This window comes from Protopterus annectens, chromosome 11.part0 (genome assembly GCF_019279795.1).
Source record: "Protopterus annectens isolate FY-2018-M chromosome 11.part0, PAN1.0, whole genome shotgun sequence".
NCBI lineage: Eukaryota > Metazoa > Chordata > Ceratodontiformes > Protopteridae > Protopterus > Protopterus annectens.
The window spans coordinates 1,458,906,536-1,458,921,535 of NC_056745.1; the positions used below are offsets into that span (position 1 = coordinate 1,458,906,536).

At 37.4% G+C, this 15,000-nt stretch overlaps 1 protein-coding gene across 1 annotated transcript in view; it reads right to left on the reverse strand.

Moving 5' to 3' along the window:
- Positions 1–15,000, reverse strand: part of CADPS2 (calcium dependent secretion activator 2) — a 5,163,308-nt gene that overhangs the window by 3,058,364 nt on the left and 2,089,944 nt on the right. Inside the window, exon 7 of the mRNA XM_044088753.1 lies at positions 1,844–1,955. Within this exon, the coding sequence (XP_043944688.1) occupies positions 1,844–1,955 (112 nt within the window). The remainder of the gene's footprint in view (positions 1–1,843; positions 1,956–15,000) is intronic.

A 15,000-nucleotide genomic window follows, 5' to 3' on the forward strand; every position in this document is an offset into this window, starting at 1 on the left:
TATGGTCTTGTACCTATCTTAATAGAAGACTTGGTCTTAGTATTAAAATTGTTACAAAGGATATGTTTCAAATTCTTATTCCTTTTAAATACAAAATTAGGTGACCCTCCTACCAAGTTTCTCAATGAGTCATCAGATTGTAGAATACCCCAATTGTTCCGTATGACATCACATATCTGCCCTATATCACTACTATATGTAAGATGTAAATTAAGCCTATTCCCATTCCTACTGACTTTCTTACTGTTTCTGTTAGCCCTACCAACAGAGTTACTGGCCCCTGTATTCATTTCATGGGAGGGGGAAGAAGTTGCAATCTATTAGATATACCCTGTGTAGAAAACCAGGGTGCTGATTCACTTTCTCTGGACCCCAATACCACATTAATCTCCCTTTCTATGTCTACTCATTTGTAACCCCTAAATATCATGTTATTAATAAAATGCTCCATTTCATCCTTTAAAGTCCCTTCATCTGTAACATAATCTAGATATCCTGAGCACTTGTCCTTTTATGATATTCCAAAGACAAAACCTGGATGCATGCTATCCTTAGGTTTTCCTATAAATCCTAGTATTAAATGTACCATCAATGGAGCATTCTACTTTAACATCTAAAAAAAATCAATTTCCTTATACGAATATTGTATTGAAAATTTCAAAAACTCACTGGTATGTTCCATAGATATATGAAACTTAATATTGTCAGAGGACAACTTATAAGACTTTGTAGGATCACCAGTGATGATGAAAACCTTATAACAGAGAGTTTAAAACTAAAAAAAAAACACGTTCATGGAAAGAAAATATCCTGAATATTCTACTGACAATATTATGAAAGAATGTGCACTTCCTGTACCTGTAAGTAGAGACATGATTAGTATTCAAAAAAATAATTTCCCACAACTGGATAAGTATTCAAGGTAAATATGAATTATACAAACCTACATGTGAGAAACCTAGATGTTTTATAAAAAACTACGACATTAAAAATTATTTTGAAAAATGTGTTTATGGATTAAGAAAGGAAAGAAACATTGTGCATGGTATGTTTAAATGTGGCAAATGTAAATACTGAGGTTTGTTGACAATTGTAATGTTTTCCTTTAAACATGGTAATTTTGAAATTCAATTTAGAAACTGACATGATTGTAATTCCTCCAATATTGTCTATCTTGCTAGTTGTGTTTCATGCTAGGGGTTCTCTGTAGGTAAAATACTAGACTTCTGGCAAAAAGGACTTATAAACATGATAGAACTATAAAAAAAGAGATAAAACATATGCATTGGGTAAGCATAGTATGACATGCTGCAAATTCAGAATATTTGAATTTCTAGTGTTTGATCATGTTAATAATTTTTATAGGGGATGTTAACTGCTAGAACTCAATGAACTTAAATGGCAACTATTATTAGGTGCCAATGTTTTTCCAGAAATGAACAGAAATTTAAACATTAAATATATTTGAAACTGGGAGATCAGGTAGTGATGTCAGTATTGTTAAAGAGATTTAAGCTGGTTTTAAATGTTTAAGTGGTAATGATTTGTGACTGGTAAATTGACTGGTCAATGAGTATTTAATGATTTTTAGGTTGGTTTATTTTTAATTTTATTCTGATAACGTCTCTAAAATAAAAGGGATAAAAGTGCTCAAAAATATTTTTGGCTGGTTTACTGTTATTTTCTCATTTCTTTACTAGTTTCTCTACTAGTTGTTTATATAAGTGCGTGTGTGTGTGTGTGTAAATATATACACACACATATGTGTGTGTGTGCGTTTCTACATTAATTATCATACATTAATCACAACATATGTATAACTGGGTCAAATTCAGTTTCTTACCTTTCCTAACTCCTTGTCTTCCAGTGCTAGGACGCCCGTGCTCTCAGTAAATAATTTTACTTTGATTACAGGCCGTGGATGAGTTGTCGTAAAATCTCCTTGTGTTCCCCATCTGAAATACAAACATTTGAAGGAGATAATACAGACTGAGTAATACTATGTTAAAATGCACTTTCTTGTTTCTCAAGTCTTTTATTGCCTTTAAAGAAATGACAGTCACACACAAGATAAAACTTTTAGGATTGTGAAAGCACAAAATGAATTCTGGAAACTTAAATGGCTAAAACCTTTTTCTTTATGCATTTACTGGGACACATTCTTGTAACCAATACTGACAGGAAAAAACTAAATGATACTACCATGATCTAAGAGAAAGAATGACATTTAATAAACATCACTTAAATATCTCATATGACTTCTGTACACAATATCATTCATATTTAATTTAAAGTTTATTTTGTTGAAAGCAATGCATTCAAATACAATTTTAAAGGCAAAGAAAGAAGTGTAAAACATGGAGCAAATACATTTAAAACATACAAAATGTGTTAAAGGGAAATTATGCCCAAACATTTAATTCTTACACTATGTGCTATCAGTATCTTTAAAAACTTCAATCGGAAATAATTTCAGACAAACTAGAACATGGAAATAAAGATAAAAATTAACTGATCAAGTTATCAAAGATGGTTGCCATCTCAAAACTTGCTGTTTCATTTTTCAAGCCTTTTAATATATGCATAATATAGGGATGTTATTACTGAGAAAGTCAACAAATAACTATTAACATAAAATATCACTATGGGTATTAAATCAACACTTAATTCAAAGGGAAATGTTCAACTTCTGATGCAAATGTTCCCAGAATGCAAATCAGCCACAAATGTGAAAGCAGTATCATAAAATGTATGCAATGATTATTTAAACAGGGAAAAGGCAAAATAAATTAATATAATGCCTCTGTAACTGTAATGCGCAAACTACAAGTTTTTGAACACCCCTGGAGAAATCAACTCATCACCAGTGCAAGGGATTAAAAAATGAACGAGTTTGTTTACAGCCAAAACATTCATGAATATTCTGAAAGACATTTCGTATATTACTATAAACCTCTGAATGCCAAGGCTACTAAATGTTTTTATTCCTAGGCCAGTTCTGTTGGCAAATGTAGCTTGTGCTGCTATAATGGTTAATGTGTGTGCCTCACTAACAGAAGGTACAAAGTTTGATTTTCACATCTGAAAGGGAAGTTGGCTAGGGTTAAAATGGCACACTGGGGCACCTAGCCTTGAACTACACAATCTTCACCATCTGAAATGTATCTATCCATGCTGGTAGAGTTGCAGAGGTATTGAGCAGAATGGAAAGGTTGAATTAACAAGAAATGTTGGCTTAGGCTGGGGCATGACCTGAGGCTCGGTTCCTACATTTTCACAACCAAGCATTCAGAATGGACACACTGTTAAGGCCACAAATGGCTCAATTTAATGCATATTTCAAAATTGTGGCTAAAACCTTATGTAAATTTACACAAAATTGTAACAATCTTTAAAGAAGGTAAGTTTAAAAGGACATATCATAGTAATGCAATTAAATGGGTATGTAAGAGTAACCCTAACTCTTCTGAACAGTGTTTGCAGTAGAGCATTATTAAATTAAATTGCAAGCTGTAAGTCAGACTTCCATGTACCAAGAGCTAATAATTTGCCTTCATTTAAGTATGCTTCTTTTCTTGCAAACAAAAAATATACCACTCGAGTTGTGTTGCTTTAAATTTATTTAGTTTATTTATTCAGTTTATTTGCAGGTGTAGTACACTGATCACAACAGACCATTTGCATGTATAACACAGATAAAGAAATAAAAAAAAAATAAAGCAAAATAAATTCACAAACATGAAGGAATCATGGAAAGTAGAGAGTCCCAAAGACAAGTGAAAAAAATATGTAAATATAATTCACAGTAGAAAAACAAATGTAGACTAATTTTTGTAGCAAATATGAGAGGAAAGCAGCAGGTGAGAAAGGCGGGTCAAAGTAGAAGTGATGTAGATGAGGAAGAAGAAGATAGGGGATGTGTCCAGTGAAAAAGCACTTACATTCAAATTTTTCATGGACGTTTTCATGTTGTTGTTGTGCTCTTAAAGTGCGGGGGGGGGACTTCTTTTCGGAGAGGTGGGGGATCGCCAGGGTCTGCATGCTAGAATGGAGAAAGAATAGTTGGCGTTGTTCAATCTGGTTTAGAAGGAGGGTCTCAAGTGATGGAGTTAACTGGGAGAGGTTATGAAGGCTGTTGGAGTTGTTTCCTGCTTGGAGTCCACCTGTAGTGTCACATCATTTGCATACAGCAGCTTTGTTGGCCCGTACCCTCTGACCTATTTGCTGATGAAGTCCATCACAAGTATGAAAAGCAGTGGGCCTGGAGTCGAATCCTGATGTTCCCCAGTCCCACTAGGAATCGGTCTGTGAGAATCAGCACTGTTCGCATTTGATTCATTGGGTCCTTATACATAGCCTGCTCTAATTCTACCAATGTTTCTGGGACTTTGAATCACTTCATGACTGCTCAACCTAGTTTTCTTGGGACTTTGCCATATGCTTTCTCCAAGTCTAGGAATGGCCAGTTGGACTCTTTTCTCATCTCTAGTTTCTTCTCAAGTAACTGTCTCCCTGCAAACATTGAGTGGGTTGTACTGCATCCTGATCTGAATCCAAACTGTTAATCTCCCATCTTAATCTCTGCTAATCTCAGTATTTATCAATCGCCCTCTCCAGAACATTCACAATCACCCTCTCCAGAACTTTCATGCAGTGTGACAGGAGTTTTCTACCTCTGAACTGCCCAAAGTTGTGAATGTTCCCTTTCTTCTTGTACACTGACACTAGTATGCTTATTCTCCAGTCATCTGTGATACACCATTCTCTCCATAATGCTACGAGTACCTCAGCAGTCATTTCTTCCCATCTCATTTCTGGTCTGTCCTCATCTGAGCCTACTGTTTCCCTGACTTCATTTTCCTTAAAGCTGTTCTTACATCTTATTGGGTGGGCTCCTCCTCTTCTTTCATCGTAGGCTGTGTCTGGGGTAGTACAGCTTCTGTGGTGTTTCCTTCATTAAGTACCTGCTAGAAGTACTCCTTCTATATGCCTTAGATGTGGATCTATATTATAACAATGAAAGATCAGATGATCAAACGTTGTTATATCGACTCCTAAATCTCGAATACTCAAAGCAGTGAACAACCAGAACAGCAATTTTGTTCACAAAAAAAAAAAAAAATTAAACGAAGTGGGGGGCTTGACCCCATATCCCCCCCTACTTAAATATACCAACTCCAAGATTGCACTACAGTGGAGGAACTGGCGCAACCTGGATGGCCAGCCCAGCAATTTCTATCCCTGGGAAAAAGTTCACTGTTCCGGCCATTCACTATTTTGCTGGTTCGACACTTTTGTTCGAACTAACAGCGTTCGATCATCTGATCATTCGTTGAACTAAAGCAGACCCTTAGATATTCCATGGATGGATGAGCAGGTTGTTACTGGCATCCATTATGATGGGTGTCTGACTATCTTCTTTATCTTTCTGTTTTTGCCTGGTAACTGATATACTTTTTTTGTGCCCCCTAATGAGTCACTATTCTTTTCCTGGCCTGGTCCATCTTGTCTATCTCCCACTTCTTCCTGCACTCCTTCATTCTTTTGATGACTTCCTGGACTTTTGCATTCCACCTCCAGCTTTCCTTATGTGCCTTATTTTCATTCCTGGCTCAGCTGCACATCCGTTCTGTAGGCCGTACACAAGCTGTGTTTGAGGTGCTGCCATTCTTCTTCAACTCCCCCTCTTTTCTCTTCTGCTTGAGGTGCTACAGTCTTGAATGTTTCCTTGAGCTGTTGTGCTTTCTCTCCATTCAACTTCCAGGTCTTCAGCCTAGGCTCTGTTGACCTTAAAGCCCTTTCCCTCTACTGCTTGCAGCTCACTGTAGCAAGCAGTTGTTTATACAGCAGTCTGACCACTTCACTGATTCTACCTCAGCGCCCTTTCCTTGCCAGTAGGAATTCTAGCAGAGTTGCATATTGGCCACTCTTGTGGCTATCTCTTGCTGAACCATGTGTTGGCCACAATCAAGCCATTTGCCAGGCAGAAATCTAAAGTAGTTTATCCTTCTTTATTCTTGTTGCTCACCAATATAGATCCAAGTTGTCTTCGTATCTTGTTCCCTATGTGTGCATTTCAGCCACCCATTATCAACACCAGTTTATGTTATCCTGCAAATGGTCTCTCAATGCAGTCTTCTTCTCACTATCAAAACCCTACTGTGGGGCATAGGCTGAGATTATGAATACTGGCCTATCATTAGGCTAGAGTATGACTGTCATGAGTCTGTCACTAATTCTGATGACATCCCTCACTGCCTTCTGAAGCCTCACCCAAACCACAATTCCCACAACATTTCTAGCCTCTCTTCATCCTGTATAGTAGATTCTGGATCCCAAGCCAAGTTGCTTTGTTGCACTGTCCTTCCATCTTGTCTCCTGGATACACAAGCTGTCCACCCTCCTCCCCACCACCTTATCATTTCCAAACGGTGTAAGCAATCCTTAGTTCATGGATGATTGTTTTTATGTCCATATTTTTCTCAACAGAGCTATCCTAGGTAGCCCAAGCTGGGAAACATGACTTAGGTAATCCAGGAGCTTCTACATCAGGGCTGCTGGGATTTATTTATTTTATTTACTTATATAACATTTGTTTACTGGCAAAGTCTGACTGAGATAGGTCCCATTTTCAGTGGAGGCAATAGGGAGAAACTCTACAGATGCATGTCTTTGGAATGTGGGAGGAAACCCAAGGGAATGCAGGGAGAACATGCAGAGTCCACAGAAGGCACCCCGAGAATCGAATTGGAGAAACTCTTGCTGTGAGGCAACAATGCTACCTGCTGCACCATTGTGCCACCCAACACCTGCTTTATGGCAGGTATACACTGGCTAATGGGTGAACATACTATTCTTGCAATTTTAGAACGTGGCCCCTGGCATTGGTTAGAGAAGGCTGGGTTCACAATCCACTTACCACCAGCAAATAATACTCATGTCCATTTCTAGTGATGTTAGCCAACATGACAGAATTGCATAGAGTCACATAAAGCTAGTTTTTACACAGTCAAGTAGTTAGCTCTGTCATGGGATGCAGTCTGTGATCCGTGTTCTCCTATCTTGATGATACTGCCCGCCACAGTAGATGCCCAAAATGATTGGTCTATGCAAGTCTTTCCCCTATAGGCACTAATTAAAGTCTGTGCTATTGCTCACAGTTCCATTCTTGAGTTATTTCGAGGAGGAAACATGACTTTGGGAGATGGGAAGAATACAAAGAGACACACGGAAAGCATGTTAACTCCATCCTGACACTGGCCAATGGTCAGATTGAACCTTGTACCTTATGCCTAAGAGGCAAATACCATAACCATTATGAAAACCATACCATGCAACATTTTAATGCAACAAATTCTGGACAAAGCCTAACATAATGGAGTGGGGGAGGCAAAGGTACACAAATAGGGACGCATTCTAAATACTGTTCTTACAAACTTAGAAATATGCTATAATAAAAGAATTTGTGCTAGCGTGCATTTTCTGAAGCATATGAAGTCTGAAACTCAAATGTATGTTACTTAGTGACTTCAGTCCTCAGTGATCTGGACATTCTGCTGAAATCTGGACAACTGAGAAGTAGGATGCCAACTGGTGGTCTAAACAACACAGACAGGAAAAATAAACTATTCTAGGCAAAATGTTTAACCTAGTAGCTGTAGAACCTAAATCCATACGTGATTTGATAATTAATACTTTTCCCAAAATAAAGAAGTATGGAATATATTAAGGGACAAAGTTGAGACTGACACATTGCCAGAAATAAGTAATATCAGTAAAGGAATGGGTTTACAACTAGGAAACAGACACGGAGCTAAAATATGGATCTGAGTTGAAGTGTTAGAAATGTCTCATACTAAGTCTTGCCATAACAAACAGCTGCTAAATTAATAAAAATAGTAGGCATGGAGACTGACAAACCTGCAATGGAGTCTTGTCAAAAGATGATCTAGTTGTTAAAATAATAAAGTCAGCATGGAGAATGACGGGGCAAATGCATATTTAACAATATAATAAGGAAACCAGATAGAAAAACTAATGAAGCGACAAATGAGGCTCCTACTAAAGAAAAGAGGAAGGTAAACTTAGATTTACGTGTCTCCCTGCTACACCAAAGCAGACAGCTTTTAGAAGCAGAAACAACATTCAATGAAAAAAACAAAAACACTACTGAAATTGAAAAAGAAAAACTACCAGCACTCTGGTGGAAGAAAACTGTTATCATGACTTACTTTTTAAAGAGGATGACCTGGAAAAGGTATCTGCATTTAAAAAGCAAAAGGCCAATTCCTCCTCTTCATGTCTGAATAGTGATAAAAATAACACTGGTTTGGCTGAGCATTAGATAAAGCACAACAAGTTAAGAAGGCATAGTGGGAAGATGATACACTAAGTAGAGAGATGCAGAGTAGAGCAAGAACAGATATGGAAACAAGGGAACACAGCACCATCTTTGTATGCCACTGTTTGAAGCCAGTGTAATCAGAGTCAAAGAGCAGACACTGAGCAAGTTATTAGTTCCAAGGCCTTTAAGAACACTTGTGATGAAACTGGTACATAGTCACATTATGGTTGGCCATGTAGAAAGGGATAATAAAAAAGCTACAAGTTTAGTTAGATTTTACTAGCTTGGTATGACAGACAGAATAGTTTGTGCAGCTTGTCCAGAATGTCGAATAAGTGCAACTGACCAAGACTTTAAGAGCTCTTTGACATCCTTACCTATAAAGAAAAGTCCATTTTATAGAACAGCAAGGTATACTGTACAGTCACCTGTAAAGGTATGTAAGGGCCATCAGAATATTTAGTACTCAATGGTTACCCGAGACATTTTGAGGCAGTATCTTATGTGGAGTTAAAGACTGCATGCATCTTCACAAAATGGAAGAGAGGTTTTCATTCACTTCCAACAAAAAAACGATTTTAAGCAAAAACAAACTGTTAAAAACAGTGAACAGCACATAGAGGCACTTCTACTCTTTCTACTGTATACCCAGAAAGCAACATTTGCTTGTGAATTTGTGGACATTATCTTGTGGTGTTGGAAGTTGGCCCATTAGAAGGGAACATTCTGTGAATGAGACCAACAACCAGTTTTCACACTCTGTCAAGTGTTTCCTCACTTCCCTAAGCAATGACCTTGCACCCTTCACTTCATTCTCCTAATAATCTTATCTCAGTTTTCAGTCTGTGCTTCCACTCCAGCATATACCCCACAGCATGTCCTCCTCTTAATGCAAGCTTCAAACCCCTTACATGTTATAAAGGGCTCGTACACTATCTGAAATTATTTTTTTGTGCTGTTACTTCTACAGCTAACCAGTGAGTGCAAAAATCCATGAAGAAAAATGATTAAAAAAGTGCAAGTAATGGAAGTGCCCATTTCAAAAACCTCCCTACAGCTGTACAATGTGACTTGTGTGATGATGCAAAATTAGGAAACACTTTTTTTTGCATTCCACAGGCCCAGGAATTGAAATAATTTTTGAGTTCTCTGCATATTAAGAGTAAGCACAATAATTTCTGATTTTTGGGACCAGAATACAACGGAAGACAACTTGCAATGAAAGCTGCATATTTTAAGTACTGCTTTTATTGGACATGATCTTTAATGCAAAGTCCATAGCAAAAGAACTGCTACTGTTCTACACCGAGACTTCCCAAAAGGATGCCTGGCTGATCGAGACAGCCCTTCAGATCCAGCATGACATTTATCAGACCTTTGACGTGAAACAGCTTAAGGACATCTGTTTACCACCCTCGGGCAGATAAATTAGTTGTGCTTTTTAATAAAACATTAATGTATATGATATAAAATGTTACATACAACAATGGGAGAACATGGGATAACTTTTTTTTCCAAACAATCACTTTTCTCTGAAGGAAGTACCCCAAATCAATACAATTTATATCTCCTGTATGGCAGATATCCTTGGGTCAAATTATATACAGTAAAAAAACACCACAGAAAGAAAACACTCCCTTTAGAAATGTGATAAAGCATTTTACAGACATGCAGGGCAAGCTAACAACCATAATGCCTATAGCAAAAGAAAGACCACAGAAAATACAACAGAAAGCATATAATGAAAAATACTCATCTCAGCGGATTTATTTATTTATTTGGCTTTGTTCACTGGGAAAGTCCAACTGGGTAATACTCATTTCCAGTGGAGGCCTGGGAAGAAAAGCTCCATTTGCTTACATTGCATTATACTAAGTACCAGTTAAACACAAAGTAATAACATTTCTATTTACATTTATACACAAACAGTAGTCACATTTATTTATTCTAAGATTATACAGAGGTGGACGTTACTAAAAAGAAACCCACATGCAACTTAGTGAATTGTACAGGCAGAAGTTATGTATAAAAAATATTTTGTCATTTCAGTGAGAGGTTGAGAGCATTTTGTTTAAGGAGGGTATTTGGAGAGTGTTGTATGGTGAACACAAAGTCTTAACTTGTGATGAGCATGTGCAGGACCAAGATAGGTTAAGATGTTGTTTATAACTATTGAATTTGTCAGAGAGTTTTATTTGTGTGGAGGTACTACAGAGTTTAGCAATGTTTTAGGAGTACAGCAAGTCTCCTACAACATTATTTGACTTATTTGTGAGTAGTAAGAATTGGTTACTAGAACGGAGGTCCTTTACTGGATAGTAGGGCAGTAATACGTTTTGTAGTGCAACAATTCAAGCCAAGGGACAATGCAATTGTACTGACAACCACTGTTGGAAGCAAATTACACGATGGATGGGAGATAGGAAATTCACTCCAGGAATCACATCAGTCGCCCTGCTAGACAGGGGTCCAGAGAAGTAAATATTGTGGGAAGAAATAGCCAGGAATTGTTATGGCTAAGCTTGTATAGGCCCTAGGGCTGATAGCCTAGTACCAACCTATGAACATATGAAAAGTGGCGTGGACCTTTTGAATTTCCTAAAAAACTAAGTGAAGTTAATTATAATGTGAGACAACCATGAGAAAGGATACTCAGAAATTTATACTACATACAAATTAAGAAACTTTGAACAAAAAAGGAAGGTATATTTGCAGAGAAATTAAAGGCTTCAACATGTCCTGAAATTAACAGCTAATGTATTACTCATGTTCCAGAAATGGCATATTTCCAAATTAACTTTAAGAAATGGTGTAAAGCAGCAATATATATATAAACCATGCCTAGTGAGAAATTAAATTTGAAACTCTACCTAATATAAATGCCAAGCAGTTAAAGGAAGGGTACAATCAATAAAAATGTGGGATCCTAAATGAATCCCAAAGTGAGTATAAAACGCTAAGTGCAGAGTTCCTAAAGCACAGTAGGGCTTTAAAATTTGCAGTGATTCTGAAACCAAAATAACATGCTAATATGTATTCATTATTTCATGCCTGAAGGAATAAACTGGTTGAAATATTGGACTAGGCTAGCTTTTGTTATACTTTAGACCTAACCAAAGGCTACTGTTAAATTTCACTGGTCTCAAAAGTTAAGGAGACATGACATGTTCGCACCTGATAGACTTGTTCACTACAGACTTCCACCTTTTGGTCTCCTCAGAGCAAATTGAACATTTTAGAGGCCAGTAGACAAAATTCTTACACTACAATACCATCTATGCAGCATGCTACCTGGGTGACACAGTAATATATTCTAAGGGAGCAGAAAGATCTCTCCCAAAAGTTCCATCTGTATAAAATTATCAAAATATATCTGGGATCATTTCTAACCCAGCTAAGTGGAACTCGCACCTGGCAGAACTTTCAGTTACGTAACAGGCCAAGGAATACTGAAACTACAGGCTGAGAAAATTAAAGAATACAAATCTGGGTTATGACAGCCATTAAAAACAGGCCAAGGCTTTCTTAAGCATGGCTAGATATCACTGCAAATTTATTCTTGGTATTGTTTCCATTCCTTTCCCCCCTTGAAAATTAAATGGACAACTGAAGCTGAGCCAGCTTTTAGCCAATTAAACAATATATTCATAACCAAGAAGAGTAGATCCAGACTCTACCATGTAACTCATGGTACACTAAGAAGGCTTTGAAGTACTCAGAGATGTAGACTTGTCTAAGACTACAGACTGGGATAAGCATCCCATGTGTTATATTAGCACAGCATTTTCTAAAGTTGAGACATCATTTGGCTTTTGAGAAAGAATTCCTAGACATAAAATGGGCCCTCATCACCTTAAAATACTACTTTTTGGGAAGAGATTTTGCATTAATTACTGACCATGCTCCTGTCCTGCAACTCAGCCACAGCAACGACTATAAACCTATGCCATCCAGGAGGGCTTAGTCCCTACAGCCTTGCAATTTCACAATCCAGCACCATTAAGGCTACACTGACTTGAATGCAGATAGGATGTCTTGGGCTCTCTCCCTCACCCCATCCATGAATGGTAGAACTAGTGTTTCTCCAGTAGGGGAAGTGTATGTGACTGAAAGAATGCTGAGCCTAGAAAATGTGTTTCACCAGTGTGTTTGTGCCAGGGCTGCCTTTATGAGACACTGTATTATGAAAGATATATGAGGGAAAGGCAAGACTTCACAGTAATGATTTACAGGCAGGTAAACCCTGGGTATAAAATGACCTAGTCTATTGAATATGATAGAATCATGAATCTTTGGTTGATAGAAAGCTATAAAAAATGTATGAAGATGTCCTTGAAGTCTGGAAAGGGACAAGAGGTAAGGAATGTTACCCCACCTGTGGGTTAAAGCTTGTTTATAATACAGTTTCCTTTGCTTTCTACAATCCTTGCATGTTTCTTGTAACAGTGAGGTGTACTGTGGAAAGGATTGTGTGCATGGACTGCACTTAGCTTTACTCACTAAGTTTTGCAGCAAGAAAGATGATATCTGTCAGAACTGTAGATTTCAATGAATGTAATTTTGTGTTTATTATTCTCTCTGACTGACTTCTTCCATATAGTTTTCAGTAAGGTGACCTTCATACACGGTTTCCAATTTTCCTACTGCAGTTTGTACTATTCTTTACAACTCTGATGGATGGTTTTGAGAGTTACCTTGCATTTTAAGTACATGCTCTTAATTCATTTATGATATAGATCATGTTGGTAGAATATTTAAAAATATAAAGTTTAGAAGATTTTAGCCTTCGTTGATGAAATTGCTATTACAAGACAACATAATATGTTAATGTAGTGCAACTAAAAAACTCCTGAGCAAAATGTCTTAAAGAAGTGAAGCGGAGATAACTTTGCTAAACAAAAGCTTTGGTAAACGTAAGTTTTTAACTTTGATAATTTAAAATAATGAAATTAGGGTTAATGCTCCCTGTAATATCTGTTTCAACAAACTGGTTTAGTGAACAAAACAAATTCAATGCATACCTTCACATAAACACTGTTAAATCTGTTACAATGTCTGTACCTGAAAACAGGGGTATATATAACAAGGCAGATGAAAATCTAGTGCTCAGGTAACCAAATGCGCACTGTCTGTGTCTCTATAAGCCCATTAAGGATGAAAAATATTGCAGTAGAAATGCACACAGAGAGAAGGTTTCATAGAAAAGCATTCTGTCCTTCAGAATAGCCTGTCTGTAACTGATTTATTAAAATCCCACCATGAAAAAAAAAATTCTACTGCCGTACTCATTAAATGCCTTCCTGTTGGCTGCTGTGGAAAAAAGGTCACTATTAATTTTTAACTCTGCAGCTGCAAGCCTGGCAGCTGAGGTGTACAGCAGGGGTCTTAGTCTTTGGAGGTCACATTATTCAAAGCAGTTTAAATGTCAGTGTTGATGGGTCACTGGAATGCCATTACATTTGTCTGCAAAGAAAATCTCCAGTTATCTCAGAGTATTTTGCAACACTCTTCAAAAATAAGATTGTGGTTAATGTTTATAACAATGGACAAAGTTAAAGAATTAAACTCTTTGACTTACTCAATAACTTCATTTCTTTCTCACCTACATGTCGATAAAAAGTTATTCCTCTATGAGCAGTGTATCTCCCTTTACAAGGAAAGCCAGAACATAGCTAGTCAACATAAAATAGTACAAGCACTTCAATAAAATGCAGATTTCTTTCAGAATTAAAAATCCCATCATGAAATCTCCAACAGTCACTAAGAACTCCAGGAGGTTACATTAATACATGTCAGAGTGTGTCATTTACTGTAATTTCTACTGTATGGCAATTATTTGTAGAGGGTATAAGGAGGCCAGAGAAACAGAAAAACAGGTGAGCTGCAGACAATGAAATATGTACATTTTATACATATGAGATAACTAAGATGATTAAGGCTGCAGTGTTGTGATGACAAAAAGGGGAGAGTGGCATATTCAGTACAGGACTATAAAGAGTACGTGAAATGTGATATTAACAGAGGAGTTATTTATTCATACATGTAATAAACTATGTGCGCACATGTACACACATTCATATATATATATATATATATATATATATATATATATATATATATATATATATAGGTTCATAGGTTGGTACTAGGCTATCAGCCCTAGGGCCTATGCAAGCCTAGCCATAACAATTCCCTGGATATTTCTTCTCTGGACACCTGTCTAGCAGGGTGACTGACATGATCCCCGGGGTGAATTTCCTATCTCCCATCCAATCATCAAGGTTCCTTTTGAAGAGGGCCAATGAGGCACTCTGCTTGACATGTATGGGCAGTCTATTCCAGAGTATGGGGAGTCTCTGGGTCAGGAACCTATCCCTCCAGCAAGTTTTGTTCATTGTGACATAGGGATTTATGCCCAGCTTAGTAAGTTTATCTATGATTCCAGAGTGGGGGATTGTCGAAGGTCTTGGCGTGGTCCAGATAGGCTGTGTGGTCCACCATACCCTCGTCCACAGCTCTGGAGACTGATTCAAAGAAGTCAATCAGATTTAGGAGACAAGATTGGCCCTTCACAAACCCAAACTGGGTGGGGTCCAGTGTTTGAAGGTTGCCAATGTCTTTGTTTATAAGTTCCATGACAATGCATTCCATGCCCT